The sequence below is a fragment of the Eulemur rufifrons genome, chromosome 20 (assembly GCF_041146395.1).
Source record: "Eulemur rufifrons isolate Redbay chromosome 20, OSU_ERuf_1, whole genome shotgun sequence".
NCBI classification, from domain to species: domain Eukaryota; kingdom Metazoa; phylum Chordata; class Mammalia; order Primates; family Lemuridae; genus Eulemur; species Eulemur rufifrons.
In genome coordinates, this window is record NC_091002.1 from 38631310 (window position 1) to 38655127 (window position 23818).

The 23818-nt window shown below is 43.1% G+C and overlaps 1 protein-coding gene across 2 annotated transcripts in view; it reads right to left on the minus strand.

Annotated features, from left to right (window-relative positions):
- The window catches only part of BFSP1 (beaded filament structural protein 1), a 33890-nt gene extending 24037 nt beyond the window's left edge, over window positions 1-9853 (minus strand). For both annotated transcript variants that reach the window (XM_069496000.1, XM_069495999.1), the window contains exons 1-2: window positions 9470-9853; window positions 3765-3825 (exon numbers count right to left, since the gene is read on the minus strand). In XM_069496000.1, coding sequence (XP_069352101.1) covers window positions 3765-3825; window positions 9470-9846 — 438 coding nt within the window. In that variant the 5' untranslated portion in view covers window positions 9847-9853. The remainder of the gene's footprint in view (window positions 1-3764; window positions 3826-9469) is intronic.
- Window positions 9854-23818: the final 13965 nt, after the last annotated feature.

Below are 23818 nucleotides of genomic sequence, written 5' to 3' on the forward strand. Positions count from 1 at the left end.
GTCATCTGGAATACTTACTACATCAAAAGGCTGGAAATTTGAATAACTTTGGCCACAGTATGTAAGTAGTATGTTGAGGAATTTATTTCACTTCCAAATGCATAGCAAAGAGTGGCTTGCTTTAGCTTACCGGTGATAAAAATACAGGAGCTCTGTTCTGGAGGTTTAATTACATAAGCAGCATGAATTCATGCTTGGCACATTTGCAAAAGCAGAAGCAATCAGCCCTTTCATGTTCATTATGATAGTTTCCAAGCAGGATTCAAAGCCCAGGGCACTGATTTCCCATGGCTACACTGAGGGATAAATCCCTTGCGCAAGTGAGACCAAAGTAAAGGGACGCTGAAACTGAATTAACAGCCAAAACCTTGTTTATCGGAGACATCCAAAGACTTGTCGACCAAAATCACGGCCCTGACCAGCCAACACGATGTGGACTTTAGCCTCTTTCTTCTCATCTGATGATCTCAACGGACAGAGAATAAAAAGGTGCAATGTTCACCTGGCCACCCCCCTGAGGGGCTGTCTGAGTTCTCCGCAAGTGGACCCCGCAACAAAGACTGGTTACCTGTCATTTATTTGGGGGGTGATCCCAGGAACCACAGGTAGAGGAGGGGAAGTGACCCAGGCAAGGGAACAAAGCCAATAAAAGGTGTGTTAAAGAGGTTACCATTGTGGACAATGGGCTCAGTCCTGCTGAGTTGGGGACCCCCTAAGGGACTGTATGGAACCCATCTCTGAACTGCTGCCGTGAGGGTGGGGCAGCTGGGGCACTCACCCACCTACTCCTTTCCGTCAGCAGCCGAGGGTTGCTCCTGGGGTGTTAACGCCCAGCGCTTTGGGACTGTCCACTTGTTCCCACAGCCAGAGAGACGCAGGAAGCCATCAGAGCATTCAGCGTGGCTCAGGGATATGGGCGGGGCACCAACACCAAGGGCTCCCAGGCGGCTTTAACTGAGAGCACTCTGGCTTTGTGTCTGTGCTCTAAGCCACCCTGACAGTTCTTAGCAGGTAGAGAGTGAGCCACCAACACAAGAGACACTGACTCCTGTCTACACTAACCACAGCTGAGCTGTGGGGCTCTGAAGTCATTTAACCTCACCAAGGGTGAGTTTCCACTGGCAAAGAGAAAGGATTGGACTGGGTCATTTCCAGGGTTAAGACCTGCTCTGCCAATAACCGCGAGACTGCTCCAAGCCTCCCACAAGGCAGCGCAAGGCCCTCCCCAGCTTCCTGCATCTGCATGCTGGGTTTATGATTTCTGCTACATCCAAGTGCCACCTGCGGTCTTACTCACTCTGTATTTTTCTTTAAATTGACTCATCTTTACTTAGATTTATTTCAAAAGGAAATTTTAATGTCACCTGCTATAAATAAAAGGTAATCATAAAAAATTCACAACTACAAAATATTGCTTCTCCATGCATCAGCTAAAATCATCTCCCCATTCTGCCAGACTTATGCATGCTACACTCTGGAGAGAACCACACTGGCCCGGTGTATGACGGAGCACTCGAGGTACCACTTGATGTGGTCTGTCACATCAAGTGCTCTGAAATAATTTCTGTGACCATGAATCAAACACCACCATGTGACAGGCAGGTCATATAATTCTCACTAGGTGCACAGACAGACTTCCACTGCGATGGGTGGGGACTACTGTTGTGCCCATTTCACAGATGAAGAAGCTGAGGCTTAGCAAGATGAGGCAATTCACGCACAGTCTCACAGGTACTCAATGACAGCGTGAGGATCCTATTAACAGGCCACACTCCTCTTTTGGACAGCATAGCTCACTTGTGGGCAGAAGTGTCTTACCCTGGACCCAGGGAACAGTCACACCAATTCCCTGAGCTGGCCTCACCCATGTTCTTGGTAGCATCTTTCCCCAGAACCTTCCCATAATATTCATCTTTATGGGACTGATACTTCAAATGTCCACATTCTGTGTCACAATATGCATGAGGGTGGTAGATCTGTGTTCTCTGGGTGGTAAAATGGTGAGATGGCTTTTCCTTATTTTTCATTATCTGCATTGCCTTATTTTTCTACTGAGAATATGTATTGCTTTTGTAATAAGAAAAAAAACAACAGAAGGTTTGGGCTTGTTTTTAAATCCACTGTCATTTTCCATCAAGAGTAAAGAGAAGGACCCCATTTTGGGGAGGAATGTCCAAGATGGCACTGCATAGTGACAACCTTAGAAGTAAGTCACGAGAAAGCCCTGCCTGCAGTGAAGACAAATACTCACAAAGCAACACGTGTTGGTGCTTGGAAGGGGGCTTGGGAGGGCCTGGACTGGCATCTAGGTGAAGGGTATTAGGTACCTATGTCCCAGAAGACAGCGGTCTGTGGACAAGACAGTGGCCCCACCTGGCAGACTGGGATTGCCAACAAACTTAAGAACGGGGATGAGCTGCAGGTGTCAGCAGAACAGCTGGGCGATGTTGGGTGAATAAGGCCCAACTCCCAGCCCAGACTTCCAACAGCCTTGGGGTTGTCACTCCCCAGGAGAACCATTAAGCCTGCATCTTTAGGGCTTTCCTGCAACACATGCTCACCACCATCTTTGTGTTTATATCTGGGGTGCTCATGGGTCATCTTTGTTGGCCTGAGACAGTCCCAGTTTACAGCAACTAACCCGCACAACTACTGACAGCACTCACTTTCACACAAGGGTCCTGGCTTAGACAACACATTATATGCTCACACAGAGAAGGGACCCCATAGATAGGTAACTTAGACAAAGCAAAATTCCATTTCCCTAGGTTTTAGTCTGATTTTCCCACCAACTAGCAGAATAGTCCTAGACAACAGAGGCTAGACAAAGCCATACTAACCCTGTCTACAGTGGTTGCTTGGAGTTCTATGTGGAGAAGGATCCGAAGGCATATCTGGGCACAAGTTTGCTGCTTTATCAGTGACTATGATGAGGTTATAAGCATGGAAGAGGGCGGGCATGGCAGCCCATGTGCCCTTAGTAAGCAATTCTTCAACCACAGTCTCCCCGGCTCCTTCCACTCTGACATTTGAGCTCAGGAATAATCAGAAAAGGACAACGCTTGAAGCCATTTGCCATCCCTGGTTTTGTCCAACTCTTGCTGGACAGGATTATTTGGTAGTGGAGTTCTCTCAGCTAAAGCAGAAAATCCAATCAGCTAGGAGGATGATGGAGAAACCCAAGAGCAAAGTCACCGGGCAAAGAATAACTCCACCCAACCCCTGCAGGAAGGTCTCCAAAAAGAGGCTAAGAATCCCTGGTGTGCCCCATATGGCTACTTTTCATGCTATGAGAAGAGGGAGCCTGAGGGCAAATGGAAATTACTTCCTGTTTTCCTGAGACTTTTCCGTGGAGCAGAAATCTCAAGACTCTTAGCCAACAGGACAGAGGTATCACTGCATCCAAACAACCACTGCCCAAAGCAAGGTCCTTCCTAAGTTTGCTGTCTGGGATAAGCAAAACAGTAAACCAGCAGCTTGTCATTTGAATGTTGGCATGTTTTCCTAGCCTAGCATGACCGACAAGTTTCATGATCTACGTTTCACTCGTGAGACTGTGTATCTTGGGGTAGAGGAGTGTGTGTAGGGGTGTCTGAGTGGATGCACAAAGACTCAGTTGAAATTAAGAATCGAGGAAGAGAGTGACTGCAAAAGAAGTCAGTGAATTCTCACATAACAGAGAGGAGGAACATAAAACAATCACCTCTGCCATTCAGTTCAACACTGAATCAAGCTACATAAACCCAAGGATGTGCTCAGCTCACCTTGTTAAGCCGTTCAAGCATTTCTTTTAGCAGCAGTTGACATTCACATTCATTTTCATACCTGCAAATTGGACATATAAGCAAGAGTTGGGCGGCTTCCATGATTTTATACGCATGGATCACACAATCAGCACTAAATTCGATCTGAGTACTACACCCTCTGCTTTAAGGAGATGTTCTTAATGTTAAAGTAGTAGCTAAGGCTGCATTTCCTAGCCCGCTGCTTCCCAATCCTTTTCACACTGTGGCTCACACAGGAAGTGGGAACATTTGCACAGTGTGTGGTGGAGCGTGGTGCAACAGGGAGCAGTCAGTGGAACACAAGTCTCCTGGCCTGGAGGCTCCAACCCCCGACCCTAGCCCCTCCTGCCCTGCCATCCCAAGGATGCGGGAATTATATCTTGGCAGATCTGTAACCCAAGTGCAGCACCGAGCCTGGGAAGCCACCCTACACAATCGACAAGAGACACCATTAACCTGACCTCATTTGGATCCCCTTTACTATTTTGTTGACATGTGCATCATGTCAATTTTTCTAGATTATGTCATTTAATCCTCACAACACTCTGGAAGAGAGCAGTTATTGTTATTATTGTGTGAAAGATGAGGACATTGAGGCTGAGAAACTTGCCCAAGGCCGCAGGTAGAAGCTACCACACTCCGCCCTCATCCTAGTGGCATCACTCCTGCACAGCGAAGGCCTCTCCTGGGCTGGTGGGCAGGATATGCTGGATGTGCCAGAGAGTCAGGGCCTCCGGCAGCTGCCCTCAACCCTCTGAGGGAGGCGACCTGGTACATAAATACCCCAGCTCCCTTCCCCTCCGCTGGGATAACTGAGGCTGCTCTACACCCAGCAGGTTGAGCCCCAGTTGCCCACGATGACAATGATGATAACTTCTTTGATAAAATCATCGGTAACTTGCTTGATAATGCCTTCCCTTCCTGTCTCACTTCCTCACTCCCCTACTGATGCTCCCTGAGGTCACTCCCCAAAGAAGATACTTGCCCTCGAATCCCTATCTCGGGCTTGGCTTCAGGAGGACTCCCAACTAAGAGAGGAGAGGAGGCCAAACTCAGATTTGAGTCTGACACCAAAAACTGTGCTTAGATAACCACACCACACTGCCTGGGTAGAGCAGGGAAAGCCCCAGCTTAAAAATCCACAAGATTAATAAAGCAACAGATGCTAGAAGCAGGTGTATTTTTTTCCTAGTCAATTTCTTCCTGGACTTCTAGAGAAAATAATGAGGATGGAAGAAGCAGAGAGACCCCAGAAATCATTCTGGTCAGTGAGGGTTCCCCCCTGGAGGAATCTAACCCCTGCAGAAAGGGAGAAGACCCCTTCCCGAATGACTCCTCCCCCCGTTCCCTGTAAAGCTGCCCCTCAATATGCATTCTCTCCTTCTTCCAGGAGTTACAGTCCTTGCTCTCTGGTGGGCACAGGGCTGCCTAGAAGGGAAACTACATTTGCAAGCCTTCCTTGCAGCTAGTTGGCCACGGGACTAAGTCCTGGCCAGTGGGATGGAAGCATAAGTCTGCGGCAGCTTTCAGAGATCTTCAGTAAGACATGGCACAGGTGCCCTTTGCCCCTTCATCTGCTTCCCTTCCTCCATCTTGTGGCCTGAAGCATGGATGCTGCCCTCTTGATGGCCACACAGAACCTTCTGGGTCTCAAATACTGCAGAGCATCATAGCAAACTGCTCACCCAGACCATACACAAGAGAGAAACCAACTTCCATCTTGGATAAACCAATGACACTTTTCCCTTTCATTCATAATGTTGTGAAACTGTCACCACCAACCATCTCCATGACTCCTCATCTTGCAAAACTGAAACTCTGTCCCCATGAAACACTAACTCCCCGTCCACCCCTCTCCTAGTCCCTGGCAACCACCATTCTTTCTGTCTCTATGAATTTGACTACTCTAACTGCCTCATATAAGTGGAATCATACAGTTTTTGTCTTTTTGTTACTGGCCTATTTCACTTAGCATAATGTCCTCAAGGTTCATCCATGTTGTAGCATATGTCAGAATCTCCCTCCTTTTTAAGGCTGAATAATATTCTATTGTATGTACAGACCACATTTTGTTTATCCATTCATCCACCAATGGACACTTGCATGGCTTCCACATTTTAGTTATTGTAAATAATGCTGCTATGAACATAAGTGTAGAAATATCTCTTTGAGATCCTGCTATCAATTCTTTGGGGTATATACCCAGAAGTGGAATTGCTGCATCATACCATAATTCTATTTTTAATTTTTCGAGGAACTGCCATACCATTTTCCACAATGGTTGCACCATTTTACAGTCCCATCAACAGTGCTCAAGGGTTCCAATTTCTCCATATCTTTGCAAACACTTGTTATTTTCTGTTTGGGGTGTGTTTTTTTGTTTTGTTTTTGTTTTTTTTAGTGGCCATCCTAATGGGTCTGATATGGGCCAATGTCACTTTGGGGTTTATGTCATTTGCGGTTGAAACCAATCCTAATTAACACTTAGCTCAACCCACAAAGCTTTCTGTGTCCTTGCACACCCATGCCATGGGTTTAAGTAAAGTGCTTCACAACCACGAAAGGCGCTAGAAAGCCATGCTGCTGTGTTCTCAGAATTAAAAGTCCTGAACTCAGGGAAGAACCATTAGGAATATGTGCACTGCGCACGCATTCCCAAATCTAAAACTATCTGAGAAGCTCAGCTCTAACCAGTAAGCAAACAGCTACACAAATTTTACATTCACACCAGGATGTCACATTTAGCAGTTTCTTTTGTGTGTTGGTCTAATGAAGCCATAATTTATTTTTTAAATGTATAATGAGCTCTGAGAATAAACCTGTTAACAGAATCTAATTGGCTCATTGCCCTTTCCTGCCAGAAACATCTAAGATTTTCTGTAACTTGAAAACATGTTTGATAATCAACACATTGACATGATATCGTGCGTACTTTTCATGCTGTCAAGACAAGTCTAGATATTATATTAAAGAGAAGTGATTTCATTATAAAGAATTCATAAGAATTCATATATTCACATAAATGAATTCATAAAGTAAAAAAAACTTTGGCTCCACTGAACTGATTGTTTTACATAAATTATTTTGTGGTTTTCAGCAATTTGGATAATTGACTCTATTCACCATTGTATTTTAGTAGCTTCATTTGTTTTTATTTAGTTCTTGTTTTATTTGGTGTTTTATTTAGTCTTTGACACACTAAAGACCTGATGTTGAAATTATCCAACTACCCAGTAGAGAACATGCCTAACACTGGGATGGAGCCATGGCTGTCTACATCGTCCCATTTCTGCATTATTTTCACTTGGCTTTGGCTAGACATCAGCTCACTTCTGGAATATAAAACCACACTTGGTATGAATACCTGTGTGGGCGCACACTTGGCACACCCATGGATGTGGAAGGGTGTGACTTGTATAATGATTTTCAAATCCTACTACCACAGCCTAAATATCAAAACTTCTCCAAGGGGGGGCAATAGGAGAGAATAAATTAATGGGAATTTTAAAATAAATCAGAGCCTGAAGGAACTGCTCCATGATGGGCATATAACTCAGAACCAAAGGGAAAGATCAGGAAAACTCGGCATGGCCATTCCTTCAATGAGGGCTCCTGATTGTCATGCTCACCCAGTCAATGACAGTAGACTATAGTCTGAAGCCCAGGAAAAGGCCATCTAGGGATCCAGAGTATCCTGACAGTCCATCGAGCTGCTCTGGCTGTCTCAACTACAGGGCACTTCCCTTTGCTTCAGAGAACGCGAGCTTCATCTGAATAAGACCCTCACACTACAGGAGCCCAGGAATGGATTCTTTCAAGACACAGTACTCTGGGAAGAGTATAGGCCCAGAGCAAAAAAAAACCCAAGTTCAAGTCCTACCACCCATAGGCCCTCTCCAAGCCTCAGTTTCCCCATGAAGGGCTGAAACAGGTCCCTTCTTCCAGCTCCAAATCTGTTTCTATGGATCAAAACCTGAAACAGAAGGGCTGATGGGAACTGAATCAATGAATGTGATTTCATAAATATGTTCAATACACAATGTTGAGCGACCTGCCCAAGATTCAAATTGAGAAATTGGAACCCACACATAGAGCAGGTTTAGAGAAATCTTTCTGGCTATCCTATACCAGCAGTTCCCAAATCTGGCTGTTCGCTAGAATTACCAGTGGAGCTCTTTAAATATTAAAGCTCCTGGGCCCGGAAATCTGTATTTTTAAATTAATTTATATAATTTTTAAATGAATACATCTCTTACATGGTTAAACAATTTATTTTAGAGATACAAAAAGATGTTCCATTAAGTCTCCCTCCCAGCTCTGTCTCCCATTTGCCCAGTTCCTACTCCCTCATCCCCACAGGTAACCAGTGTCACTGGTGTGTGTGTGTCCAGAAATTCCTTTTCCTTATGCAAGGAAAAAGGCTACTCTTCCTCCACTTTTTAAAAAAAAATAAATGATAACACATGTTATTCTTTCTTGACCCTGCATAGTATTTCATCACATGAATCATGCACCATGTTATCACCTGTCTCCTACTAAGGGGCATTTAGGTTAGTTCAAAGCTTACTGCAGATCATGCTGCAGTATCTTCGTAGGCATGCTACTTCATAACTTCATTGAATAAATTCCTCGAAGTGGCCTCCTGAGTCAAAGAGCACACATACTTATAACTTGGAAAGATGTTGACAAATTGCTGAGCATCTTTTTTCTTTTTAACAGCTCCTGGTTAATTTTAACACATAATTCGATCTGTGGGGAGGAGAGACCATACCCTGGACCAGGGCTTCTTAAACTTCAATGTTTATCTTCTTAAACTACGAATCACCTGGGGACCTTATTAAAATGCAGATTCTGATTCAGGAGCTCTGGGCTGGGCTCCAGAGTCTGCATTTCTAGCAAGCTCCTGGGTGATGCCAATGTTGCTGGTCTAGGGATTGCACTTGAGCAGCAAGACCCTAGAGTATTCACATTGAAACAGAATACCCAGGCGTCAGCTGCGATGCCATGAAGACAATTAGATTTAGCACATCCAGGATCTAAATCCCAGTCCCAGGGCAGCAATTCACTAGCTGAGGGACTTTGTCCCAAATCCCTACATTTTCTGAGCCTCAGTCCCCTCATCTGTAAAATAGGTGCAGTAAGGCTAAGGCTGCGAGGATTAAATAACATCGATACATGTCACAAACGCTGGGCAGAGAAAAAGAAGCCAGACATATGAGTATATTCTGTAAGATTCTATTTGTGTGGAATTCTAGAACAGGCAAAATCAATCTATCTATGGTGATAGAAATCAGAACACTGGGTGTCTCTGGTCTGGGAAGAGGCGGATGGACCAGGAAAGGGGAGGAGGGAACTTTCTGGGGTAGTGGAAATATGTTTTGATAGTCAAAACTCACTGAACTAGGCACTGAAAATCTGTGCATTTTATTGAATGTAAATTATACCTAAATTTAAAAATATATGGAAAGTAAATGATACATTTCGTGTAAACTGAAGTGCCATCCAAATGGATGCTAATCTCATTTTAAGGAAATGTCTCCCGCGTGCAGGGTGCAGGGATGAGGCCATCGGTCATCAGGGGACCAGAGATGGCCCTCCACCTCTGGGCGGCAGCGTGCTCCCAGCCTCGCGCTGCAGGTGCGCCCCACGCCTTGCCTCGGTTTCCCCCCACCACCGCCGCTTACTTGCTGCGAAACTCGTCCAGCGCGCGCTGCGCCTCGGTGCCCTGGCGCTCCAGGCGGGCGCGCTCGGCCGCCAGCTCCCGGGAGCGCTGGCGGTTGCTCTCGACGTGGCGCGCGAGGGCGTCCTCGGGACCGGCCAGCTCGCCCAGACGCTGGAAGGCGTCCAGCTGCCGCCGGAGGCCGGCGTGGCGCTGCTCGAGCGCGCGGGCCCGCTGGATGTGGGCGGCCACCCGCTCGCCGAGCCCCTGCAGCGCCGCCAGGCTCGCCGTCCCGACCCAGCCATCGTCGGCCGGGCGCTCGGGCTCGGTGGCGCGCGACGCCTCGTCTGCGCGCTGGTACTGCTCCTTGCGGGCCTGGAAAACGTAGCTGCGCCGGTACATGGCGCTCGCCGAGCCGGCTGTCCAGGAGGCGCCCCGCCGAGCCAGCAGGCTGCTAAATAAACATCGGAAGCCCCCGGCACGCTGCTGGGACGTTCCAGAGCTGATCAGCAGTTGGGCGCCACGCTGGGCCCGGGCGGGGAAAATAAAAGAGCAGCAGTCCGTTTTGTGAGCCGGATTAGCGGCCCATACAGCTCCGGGGTGGGAAGGTTACACTGGGCAATGAGGTTTTTGTTCCATGATTGTTAAGGCCTGTTGCTTTTTGATTGAATGGAGGGTCAGGGGACGAGATTGGCATGACGTTCTTTTGACTGGTTCCACTGTGATTGCGTAGGAAACCCAAGGCGAGCTTGTTCAACTTGGACTACTAGCTCAAGAGCCAAGGGCCCGTTGCTCTGTTCTTTCTTACAGTCAAGCTCTCAGTTGTAGAACTTTTTAACAATACCATTTTTTTCTGATTAGTTAAGCAATTCTTTTTCATAATTATAACGTGGCATTTAGGAGCCCTGTACATGGCAGAGGTTCTTAACCATGGATGCAAAATAAAATGGAGTATCCCAGTGAGTAGTGAGGTACACTACAAGTAATTTCTAATACTTGTCCATTTTGCAAATAACCTACCTACTACGTACAAAACTTAGGAAACAGGCAGGTTATGTTATTATAATGTCACCCTTGCTCTCGTGGATTTTGACATCCTTTCTTGAGTGAAAGAAACAAGTAGAACCACACCCATGACGTTACTCTAGTAGGTTCTTTGAACGAAGGAAAAACGATACAACCTAAAGATTTAATAAATTGGCCCACTCTCAATTAGAGAACAATAAAAGATGGTTTGCCACTGTGTTTCATTTTAATTTTTATTATGGAAATAACAATTGGATTTTGATGACGAGATATATATATGTGCGTGTGTGTATAATTAAAAGCCAGGCTTTGACAATTTAATAGTACATTGTGGGTGCTGAAAGAAATTAATACCATTTGATGAGACTGTTCCTGAATATAAATATTTTGTCATGTCTGCAATTTTTAAAATCATTATCAAAAGGAGTGTTTTCTTAAAATAAGGATTAGCAGTACCATATAATTACCAACTAGATGGATTGCACATAATTATGCTACAAATTAAAGTCATAGTTATCAAAGATAGAGAAAGAAAATTACACAGATCTCTGTTGAGTTTATTATTACTCCGAATTCTTACTGTAAGATAATGGAGTCAGTCTGGAATAAAGCAATGTAAGGTCTTAAGCTGTGCTGGCATGGCTACTGATCTATTTTCTTATTTTAAGCCATTTAAAATTAGGTGTTATGGTGAAATTGAAGAGAGGCACATGAGCTTTTTTTTTTTAGTTGTTTTTTTTTTTTTAAGAGGCAAAGTCTCACTCTGTTGCCCAGGCTGGAGTGCAGTGGCCCAATCATAGCTCACTGCAGCCATGAACTCCTGGACGCAAGCAATCTTCCCACCTCAGCCTCCCAAGTAAAGTAGCTGAGACTACAGGCTTGATCCACCATGCCCAGCCACATGAATATTTTTTGCAGGTACACATCCATCATGCTGATTGCATGATAAATTGATTTCAGGATTCCTAGAGAACAAAACCAACATACAACAAAAGTGATAAAATAATTCATTCCCTTGGATATCTTGTATCAGTCAGATATTGCTAGAGAATCAACTGTCCCCAGAACTCAGTGGCGTACAACCACAAGAAGTATTTATCACTACCCTCCCAGGTCTGTAACTGGGAGCTCAGCTGGATGGCCGTCCTTCCAGCTGCAGGTCTTCCAGTCAGCTGGGGCAGCTCTGCTCTAAATGTCCCTCATCCTACACTAGCAATGACAAAAGCACAAGAGCAAGTCCAGCCACACAAGCTCATCCCAGACTTCTGTCTCTCAACCACTCGCACCCCATTGGTCAAAGCAAATCACAGGGCCACAGAGGCAAGAGGCAGGAAGGAGGCGTAGTTCACCCTGAGGCCATGGCAAGGGTTCAGTGTATAATCCTATCTGGTTGGGGTGAAAAATTGGGACCAACAACTCAATCAACCGCACCCCATTTGAGAGAAATATATCCCAGAAATAAAACAAAGGAAAAAATATTATTTCAATTTAATCCAGTGGATACCTGCTGCTGTTTTCTTGAAAGAAAATAGAAAAATAATTAAAAGAAATAGTAAAAAAAGTATTTACAATTTTTAATAAAAAAAAATTTTAAAAACAATTTAATCCAGTGGAACAAACACTTAGAAAACATCTACTGACAAAGCGTAGTCTCAGAGAGTTAAATATTAAACAAAGTCAAGTCCTTCCCTCAGGGTACAGGAGACAAATTCATACCCAACTAATTAAAACACAAGAAAATCTGGAATAAATTCTAAAATAGAGATATTAATAAAATGCTGTGATTGTATTCCCCAAGTTCAAGTACAGTGGGAAATTCAATCTTGCCATGTGCCTAGAAGGAGTGGCCGTATTTGTCAACAACCCTAAAGACTACATTGCTGGTGGGAGCTTATTCAGTAGGAGTAGAGATCATATGCATAAGGAAGAAAGCACTGCTGAATTAATTTAATTCTAAAGACATGTTCATAGACATAGATTCCACAAGAGTTTATGAATGATCAGGTATGGAAGAGTTATGATAAATACAATGGCACTAGTTTGGGGGCGGGGTGGGAAATTGATGGTGTTAGAATCAGAAAGACCTGAGCTTAAGTTCTGGTCCCTTCACTGTGGTACGTGATTTAACCAATCTGGTCCGAGTATGGCACTAGGAAAATGGGAATAATCACTTATATAAATAGGGTCACCATACATCCCAGTTTGCCCGAGACAGTCCACATTTATACATTTATACTCTCTCTTGGCATAATCATAGGAAGCACCCTCCTTCACTCTCAAGAGTATCTTGGTTTGAGAAAGACACAATGTCTTTTATTCTGGCCTGCAGAACCTGAATATAATCATAAGGAATCATGCAGATAAATCCCAAATAAGGAACATCCTATTAATAAAAGAAGAAGGGGGGGTGGTCTTCTATAAAAATGTTAATATCATTAAAAACAAAGAGCGGTTGTGGAAATGTTCCAGATTAAAGGAGGCTAAAAAGGCATGGCATCTAAATGCAATGGGAATACTAGACCTGATCTTGTACTGGAGGAGAAAAAAAATGCTATAAAGGTCATTGCTAGGTCCATTGATAAAATTGGGATATACACAGTAGATTAAATAAAAGGATTATACCAATGTTAAGTTTACTGAAGTTTATAACTATACCACAGTCATGGAAATTAATATCCTTATTCTTAGAAAATATACTCTGATCTATCTAGGGGTAAAAACCCATGATGTATGCAACTTATTTTCAAATGATTCTGAAAAAAGTGACATGAGCCAGGTGAGATGGCATGTGCCTGTAGTCCCAGCTACTCAGGAGCCTGAGGTGGGAGGATTGCTTCAAACCAGTTCAAAATCAGCCTGGGCAACATAGTAAGACTCTGTCTCTAGGAAAGAAAAATAAAAGATGTGTAAATATAAACATAAATATAAATAAATATGGAGAGAGAGAAAGGAAATCAGGCAAAATATTAACAAGAGGTGAATCTGGGTAAAGGGAATATGGGTATTGTTTGTACTATTCTTGCAATTTTTCCTAGAAGGTTTGAAATTATTTTCAAAAACATTTGTGAAAAGCATGATTACTTTATACATTAAGCACTTTGCAGTGTAGGCATTTAATAAATACTACTTGCTTTACTTTATAGCCATGTATATGTATAGCAAAGAGAGGGAGAGGCACAGAAAGGAGAATGGTTTAGCAAACTGTGCAATACCAACAAGAGAAACTGGTCTATGACCATTAAACAATTTTAATCTTGTGGAATATGCTATGATATAATTGAAAATGTCTGTAACAAACATGAAGGGGAACAGAAAAACAAAATACCAGGTGCATAGTGATTATAACCATATAAGAATATACCTATAAATCAGAAAGTAGTGAAATATACCAGGCTTTATGTTCATCACATCTTTTTTCTTTTACAGAGACCAGGTCTCCCTGTGTCGCCCAGTCTGGAGTGCAGCGGTCATAGTGCACGACAGCCTCGATCCTCCCACCTCAGCCTCCCGAGTAGCTGGGACTACCAGGTGCATGCCACTGTGTCTGGCGTTTTCTCCATTTAAAGTTGTTTCAGTGTAGAAGAAACTTTTTAAACATTTTAATTAACATTTTTCTCCACTGAACAAATATAAAAAAGCCTGAGCAAAATAGGCATAGATGGTTACCTTTTAGTCAATTTCATACGTTTTGAGTCAACCCTTTCTGAGTTTGCTTTGGGCTTTATACAGAAACAAAAGGTAATGGAGAAAATCGTGTTTCTTAGATGTAGGTCCACGTTGGGTCTCTGCTGTCTGCTATTCGTGTGGCCTTGAACAAGTCAGCTCATCTGTTTTCTAAAATGATGGATTTGAGCTAAACTATCTCTAAGATCTCCTTCCTGCTTGGTAAGAGCTGAAGTATGTCCCTCCAAAATTCATATGTTGAAGCCATAACTCGCTCAGAATGTGACCATATTCAGAGATAGGGCCTTTAAAGAGGTAATTAAGGTAAAATGAGATCACTGGGGTGGACCCTAATCCAATAAGACTGGTGTTCTTTTAAGAAGAGATTAGGACACAAGACATAGAGAGAAAAGACCACGTGAAGACGCGGAGAGAAGACAGCCATCTACAAGCCAAGGAGAGAGAGGCCTGGAAGAAACCAACTCTGCTGACACCTCCATCTCAGACTTCTAGCCTCTGGGCTATGAGAAATAAAATTCTGTTGTTTAAGCCACGCAGTCTGTGGCACTTGGTTTTGGCAGCCCTAGCAAACTCATACAGGGCTCTAACATTCTGATTCTGCACCTTTTACAATCCATCCTTTTTCCGGAACATGCAGACGTCTGCCACAAGAGGGCCACGCCGCACTAAACTTGAACGCCCTGCCATGTGGTCCCTGGGGACTGCTGCAAACAGCAGAGGGGCAGAGGGACCCAAAGTGCACAGCTTGGAGCCCTTCCACTGGATCAAGTCAGCCAGGGAAAGTCTCATTTTGAGTAAGGTGGCCGCCACCCCAGGAGTGAAAGGGCAGAGCCCTGGTTCCCAGATCCCTGCTCTGTGCGGCCATCAGGCCCCATTCTCTAGAGACACACTGTGAAGGATGCTCAGTGCTGCCGGAAGTGATGAGTCTGCATAAAGGGTCACAAAGGGCAGGTGTGGTGGCTCACACGTGTATCCCTAGCACTCTGGAGGCCAGAGGGAAGGATCGCTTGAGGCTGGGAGTTCAAGACCAGTCTGAGCAAAAGTGAGACCCAGTCTCTACTAAAAATTAAAAAATTAGGCCTGCCCAGCTACTTGGGAGACTGAGGCAGGAGGACCCCTTGAGCCCAGGAGTTTGAGGTTGCAATGAGTTATAATGACGCCACTCCACTCTAGCCAGGGCAACAGAGTGAGACTGTCTCAAAAAAAAAGGAAGGGTAGTTACCAGGTATGGAGAAACATACTCAAAAGCAAGGCTGTCCCCAACTGCATACACATGGCTGGCTCTCAATTGTTTCTGGAAAATGAAGCCTGAGATTCAAACACTATCAAAGACAAGAGGGCACTAAGCATCAAACCCACTTTTCTCAGAGTCCAATATAGAAACTGAAGCAAGTAGCAAAAAACCCAAATTTATGTGATGACAGGCATGTTCCTGGTTTTTTGACTGATGGGCACCAACAAAAGCAAGGACAACTAAATGTAATGCATGATCCTGAATTGGATTCTAAACTGGGGGGAGAAGCTATAAAGGACATTATTATGATGATTGATGAAATTTAAATAGGGAATGTGGATTAGAAAATAATACTATAACAGAGTTAAAATGCCCAATTTTGATGACATGTAAAAAAGTGACCATGTGCTTAGGAAATACACACTGGTTAAGAGATAAAGAGTCACACTGTCCAACTTACTCTCAGTGGTTCAGAAAATAAGTAATATATATGCATTTATATAATATATTAATATAAATATATAAATAAATAGAATAATAAAGCAAACACAGTAAAGTGTAACTAATTGGTGGATTTGGACAAAGGGCACAGAGGAATTCCTTGTACTCCTCCTGCAATTTTTCTGTAAGTTTGAAATTATAACAAAAGAAAAAGTTATCCCCTCAAATCCCAAGACCTCCAGGAAAATTGTGCTGAGAACAGATGTTTCTTAATGATAGCAAAAAAAAAATGCACAAACTCTCCTTTGATTCACCAGTTGGTATCATGGCCTTGACAACCAAGATTTTGTTGACAGCTGTGGTTGGAGTTTAATACCTACCATAATGATGTTGATGACAGTAAGGATTTTGAGGTACATCTGGACTTGCCTTCCCTGCACACAAGACAGTGGGGCACAGCCTTGGAATGTCATTGAGACATTGTCACACCAATTCATCTCATTCTGGTTATGCATGAAAAGTGCCATACCCATGACCTCAGGGATGCAGAAATGAGTCATTGTCCCAGCAGGCGCCATCCTGAGGACCAAGTCTGGAGAAGTCTCTTTCCCAGTTGTAATTTCTGTGGATATAAGTCTAGTCATGGTATTCATATTTCTGCTCTGCACTTCTCTCTAAGATATCATTACACAGACCTACCACCACTCTCACGTTGGGTCAGCCTACATCTGAACCACAGTCCCTTTTCTTCTGGGACTAGATTGTCAAGCGGTTTGATGTATTATCAAGCCACAGTTGGCCAACTGGCATGCTCACTCTGCCTTTAAAAAGCGGATGTTCCAAATCATGCTTTGTATCAATTAGGAGCTGGATCCCAAGGAATCGGGCATACACATCCATGAATACATTTCTAATAGAAATATACATTTATCTCTAGGTTGGATAAACTTGTAAAGAAAAAGAAATATACATTTATGGATTTAAATATACATTTGGAATATCCATTGTTTTTACAGGCCCAAGTCCAGTTTCCTATTTATATCAAGAGGGACTCATTGAACTATTTCACGAGAGAACTTGTTCTACCTTCCAAAGTTTACCAGCTTCCCAGCTTTGACCTGCAATTAGGAGGGATGATATCACAGGCTATTTTATCAGCCATTTTCAGATTGTACACAGTTTAAAAGTACAGTAAGGCACACTGAGACTGTACATTTTAAACCTTAACCTTTAATTCTCAGACCTAAACTCCATATGAAGTTTTCTAACAAAATTTCTAACAATAGCCAGTTTACAGAAGACTGCCATCATTTGGCAGGGTCTGGCCAAAATTCAAAGAATACCTATTCCAACCCTCTGACTCATTAGTTCATTGGGAAAGGGGCCACAAGTGATATAAATATAATATTATCCTGCTATTCCACACTCTTCCACCTACTTACTCATTATTGACTCCTACTGACTCCCATCCCTTTGTTTATTTAAAATTTGTGTCCTCGGGCTTTACTTCCCACCCAGCAGACACTATCCTTTCCCCCTTTTGCCTGTCACCCTCATCTTCCTTACTCCTTTGCACCTCCCACGCAACCCCTCAAGCATATTGATGTACACAAATATTAATACATGTCTAGAGTGCTCTTTAGTTCTACATACCCAAGCCCCCCACAGGCCAAGACACCCTTCTGGCCAAGGCTCTCCCCTCTGCTACCCTGGCAGACCTGCCATGTGGTTATTCTTACTGGACTGCAGTCTTTGAGGGCAGGGCTGATAGCATTGCTGGTCATTCCCCGATGGCCATCTTCTACCTGAGGATCCCCCCAGAGATCCATCCTGCATCCTACTCATGCCTCTCTAAACCCTGTGTTAGTCCTCCCAGATTACATCACCTGCTCCCACATCCTCTGGCTTCCCACATAGGGTTTGGCAAATGGGAATCACTTGGAGATCAGAAAGACTCCCTTCCTGCTTCCCTCTCCCTCTGAGCATAATCTCCCTTTCAAGGTGCTGTCTTCTTGCCCCTTTAGGCCTGGGGGTAGTAATGGCTTCCTGCTATTGCGACTACACCATGGGCACTTCACCATGCTTTGTCCATTCCTTTGATGTTGTCCACTACTCTGGAAATTGTCCCATCATTAAATTCTCTTCAGTTAAACCCTTTGTTTATGCCATTTATTTCCCATTAGAAACATAAGAACCTGGAGAGATACAATATCTCATTTATCAGCTAGCAAAGCTTCTGACACAAAGTAGGTGCCCAATAAAATGAATTAAAGAATGAGTGACTATCAGAGCCGGGAGTGGTGTCACCCACCTGCAGTCCCAGCTACGCGGGAGGCTGTGGTGAGAGGATCACCTTGAGCCCAGGAGTTCGAGGCTGCAGTGAGCTATGATCTGGGCTATAAGCTGTGGCCTGGGGCATAGTGAGACTCTGTCTCCAAAAAAAAAGAAAAAACTGAAAGTGAATATTACATAGAAACGTGAAATGAAAGATAAAGTTTTTGCGAGGTTCATCTTGAAACTTTTAAATGGGGAAGCTGGATATTGCTTGGCCAGAGATGAGGCATTGCAAGGGCTCTCCTCAGCAGCCCATGGCCTTCTCACCCCATTTTTGCTGAGGGGGCTGTTCCAGAGGGCATGGTCAAATTTAGTAGCAGCAGCCCCAAGTTGAGATTTACTTTGCTCTCCACCATGATGGCTAGGTTTACACTGTCTTTCATCATTAGAGGAACTATACAGGGACGCAACAAAAATACATTAAGAAAGAAAACAGTGCACCCGTCAGCAGAATGACTGTTGTTACAAGACACATGAAAAGGAAAAATTAATTCCTTGGAAAAGAGCTTTCTATTTTAAGAAGTTGGAAAACAAATAATAGATGTCCTTAAGTGATACATAATGAAGACACTTCCCAGGCATTCTCAAAAGCTGTGGCTTTTCAGAGGTAAACCTAAAACAAAACCCATTACAAAGGGTAGCATCCAAGTTGGATTCTGGTTGCTTATTTTGCCCTGTGGTCAGGCTTTGCTGAACACAGCAGTCTAAACCAGAGCCACAGAGCTGAGAGTGGTCCTTCTTTCTCTCTAAAATGCCCCTGGACTGTCCTCAATGACCTTAATTGTATGACTTGGCAAGAACAATTAAACAGTGTATTTTGGACCAAATTCTCTCAGGGTACATTTTTTTAAGGTGCCCTGAGTTTTTGGGCAACATACACACTCTGAGAGGGTTTGCTACATAATGTTCTAATAACCTCTAAGATCAACTGCAGGGCATCGTAGAGCCAACAAATAATGTTCCCAAGCCTGCAACTGGGGCACTCTTTGGCTAGGTTGCCTGCAGTGTTGTTTTGGAACTGCCTCTTAGGAACTCATGAGAACCAATTGTTAAATTTTCAGGAATTTTTCAAGCTGGTTAACACCTTATCAGTAGCTCGAAACTAGCCGAGGTGAGAATGTCTACACCACAGGAATGGACAGACATTACAAATTAGGATATTTCCCTCCCAGAAAGTCAGTTGTTAAACATTTACTAACATCACATTACCTATGAAGTAATACCATCTCTCTGATGGCTGAAATTTCTGGAGAGAAATTTCCAATGTCTTTTCCCTAGTCTCTGAAAGCTCAGACAAAAGAATCAGTCTCCCCCAATAGATTATTTAAAATGGAACCCTAAATTTAAATGCCCAGTTAAAAAAATTAGACTAGAATTAGAGTATATAGCCTGAGAATGTGGTTTGTTTTTATTTCCAGTTGACTCAAGAAGTTTCTGAAAATTAATTTATGATAAATTGCCTTATAAAGTTAAAATGCCTTCCAAAATGTTATAGGGCGATTTCAAAAACCAGGGAAGTCAGCCAGTAAACTAAGTGTATCTCTATAAAGAGAGAAAGAGATTTATCTCAAAATAGTTTAGGCCCAGCTAGAAGAATTTGTCTCTATTTCAGTGGAAAGGGAGACAGCAACTCCTAGCTAATGTTGAGATTTTTTTGTTGTTGTTCCCTGCAATAATGGCTGAAGATTGACTCTGTTGTTTTTGGCCAAGTCTTCTAGTGAAAGAAAAATTTGCAACTGCAATGACCTAACTTGGGAAACATTTTCTACGAACCAGAAAACATTTGTTTTACTCTTGCTGAAGATCAACAGTGGGGGAGAGCAGAGAGCATAATATTTTGCCTTGTAACAAAGAAAAAACTTGATAAGGTCAGCAGCTAGAAGAATATTTCAGTTCAAATAAGGGTCATCCAAAGCCCATGAAATGTTGCCTTCCAAATCAGTAATGAGCATGCCTCACACAATGTCACAACCAGCTAAAACCCTGGATCCATTCAGCTTGCTATTAGAGCACAAATGGTGACCTTTATTTATCATACAACAAATTTTAAGCCGGGCAGCTAGTTTTAACAAAATCAGCAGCAACAGTGGTTAGCTGCAAAAGCAGATTTTAATTTTAGAAGAGCCTGGAGGAAAGAAAACACTGGAACTTCTTGATGTGGTTGGAAAAAAGAAAAGCTTCTTGCATGTGACTCAGATTTCAGTTGGACAAGTGCGGACAATCCAAGTTATGCAACATTATTATTGCTGATAGATTATAAAAATAGCTATCAACAAAATCCATCAGCACAATGCCCTCAAAAGCCTATTAAATATGTACCAGTGAAGATGTCTGAAGAACTTGATATGCTGTGGCATAGGACATATGGTGATTAAAACCATGGCCACTTGAGTTAAATAATCTAGGTTTAAATCCTCCATGGCCCATTAGCTACATGAGCTTAGACAAGACACTGACCCTCTGTAAGTCTCCCATGCTTCATCTGTAAACTGGAGGTGATAGGAGCTCCCAAAAGAGTTGTTGTGAGAGTTAAATGATGTGCTTAGAATGGTCTGACACATGGCAAGTACTAAATAAGTAGTAGCCATTATTTTTTTGCATATGGCCTGATTTATTTTAAGCATTTGTCTGACAGTCCCCCAAAAGCAGACCCTGAGGCAAGGATTTGAGTACAAGTTCTGTATCTGGGATGTGATCCCAGACACCAGTAGAGGAATGGGGAAGTGAGGCCAGGAAGGGAAGGCAGCCAATGATGGGAGTGTGACCACAGTGACCACAGGGGGCAACCGGCACTCAATGCAGCTGAGGGCTCTGGGACACAGACTCCACACACCACGGGAGATATCCCAGGCCAGGGGTGCTGACGCTGGGTCCTTATCCACCAATTCCCTGTCTGTCATTGGTTGAGGGCTGCTCCCTAGGGCGTGACATTCCTGGGACAGAACATGGCAGGGAGTTCAGAGGGAAGCAGCCCTGGTCATGCAGAGGTGAGTGCCAAGGGCATGTGGGAGGGGCAGCACACATCATTCAATTAGCTGAAGTTCCTCTAGACAGAGTCTCACCACGTTGCCCAGGCTTGTCAATAACTGCTGGGCTCAAGCCACCCTTCCAGAAACTGGGATTACAGGCGTGTGCCACCATGCAGGCCAGGATATTTATTCTAATAAGTCAACTCCCTAGAGATAATAGTGTAAAACAAACAAACAAAAAAAAAAAAAACCTGTGTTCATTCTATACTGGTTTTAATGGAGGTACTGAGCCAAGAGATCAATTATATAACTTTTAAAAATTTGTATGTGAGTTCCCATCAAAATAATAGAGCTGAAAATAATATATGGAGTTTAAACCCTAATTCCTCTGCCTAAAGCTGGGGATGTATCTAATATTTTTCACAGTGCTGTGGAATAGCCAAGCCTTCATGAATAAAAGTAAAACATCCCTCTTTTTCCAAAAATCTTCAGGCTTTTAGCAGATGCAACAATAAGCTTCCCCAGTCATTGAAACCACTCATGTTTTTAGGACAAAATAACGTTTTAAGAAATTCGCTTGCATCTGAACAAAGTTTCAAATATACTAAAATGACAATTAACACCTATAAATTCCATTCCTTTAAACTGAGAAATAAATTTTACATAATCTGATCATTTTGTGTTCTTTTCACGTGAAAAGGGAAGAGCCCATATATGTGGCTACCATTTCTAAAATAAATAAATAACTGCCTCAGAGCTTGATAAGGAAAAGATTGAGAACCCGGCTTGGTGGCTCACGCCTATAATCCAAGCGACTCGGCAGGCTGAGGCTGGAGGATCCCTTGAGCCCAGGTGTTCAAGGCTGCAGTGAGCTATGATCGTGCCACTGTACTCCAGCCTGGGTAATAGAGCGAGACCCCATCTCAAAAAAAGAAAAAAAAAAGATAAATTTGCCTACATAAAATATAAACTTATTTGTGCTGCAAAAAAAAATCATTTAACATTAAACATTATTAAAGTCTAATCAAAAAATGAGAATGTTTGCATATTAGATGAAAGACAAAGTATTACATAAAGATACAAATCAATAAGAAAAAGACAAACATCCAGTGTAAAAGTGGACAAAAGACATAAACAGTTGAGAATTTTATTTATTATGTCTGACCACCTGTGATCTTTTCAAATGGAAAGAAAAATAGCCATATGTAAGTTGCCTAAATTTCTAAAGCAAGTAATTACTTTAGCGATTGATAGGAAATGTTAAAATTTAAAGAAGGTATATGGTCAAAAACATGAAAAGATGTTCAACCTCATTATTCATCTAATCACTGCAAATATAAAATGAGAAGGTGGTACCTCCCAACAAACAGTGAAGATGAAAAAGTCATAAATACCTCCCTAATGTCGATGTGGGCTAGGGACCTAGACATCCATACATTACTTCTAGGACTATACATTGATGTAACATTTCTAGAAAGCAAATCGACAATATGTATCCTATTTCTTTAAATAGCTCATGAATCTTGACCTAGTAGTTCTACTTCTAGGAACTTAGCCTAAGGAAATAATTAGGCAAATTTCTGAATATCTATACTCTCAATGGATGGTGCATCAGAGCTCCCCAGAGAAAGAGAACCAATAGGATATATATACATACACATATACATACATATACAGAGAGAGAGAGATTGAGATTTTTTTCAGGGATTGGCTCATGTGATTTTGGGGGTGGGCAAGTTAGCAAATCTATCAGCTGAAAACTCAGGCAGGATTTCTCTATTACCATCTTTAGGCAAATTCCTTCTTCTCCAGGAAACACTTTTTTGTTGTTAAGGCCTTCAGCTGATTGGATGAGACTCATCTATTAATACATTATGGAGAATGCTCTGCTTTCCCTAAAGCCAACTGCTTATGAATGTTAATCATATCTACAAAACACCTTCACAGCAACATTCAGATTAGTGTTCGACCAAACAGCTGGGCACCATAGCCCAGCCAAACTGACACATAAAAGTCACCACCACAGATGGTCATGCCTGCTACTTCACAGAGAAAACAGGAGTCGTCAAAAAGACACTCTCTCAAGTTCCTGCCCCCTGCGTAATCAGCCCAGTACCCCACCTCCTTCCGTCAACAACTGACTCTGTTGACTGCATTTCCCTTCCTGCAGCACTTGATCCCGGCTCCGAGATTCCACTTGCTTCTGTGTTTTCTCACATTTCTTATTCCTTCTCACCCCCTAGAAAGGATCCTCTTCAACTTCATATCTTTGAATTATTGGGGCTCATGGGGGTTCTGTCTCAAGCCCTCTTTTCATCTTCAGAACAATTCTCCACCTTTCTGGGCCATTAACTGGTATCACCTGAGATTGTGTTCAGAGGCACACAGCAGGCACTCAACGATAGCTTAACCAGGTAAGGTTTATTTTTCTCTGACCACATGGAGTGCAGAGGTAGGCAGGTCAGGGCCGGTATGGCGGAGCCATGGACCCAGGTTCTTTCCAACTCTCCATTCTGCTGTCTTCTAGGTGGCCTGGCGCTCACACTTACACATGGCTGCTGCCCTGTAGGCATCACGTCTGCACCTGCAGTGTCTTCCCACCAACTCTTTGGAATCTGATTCACTTATTTATTCAACAAATATTTATTGACAACCTACTATGTGCCAACACTCTTCTGGGCCCTGG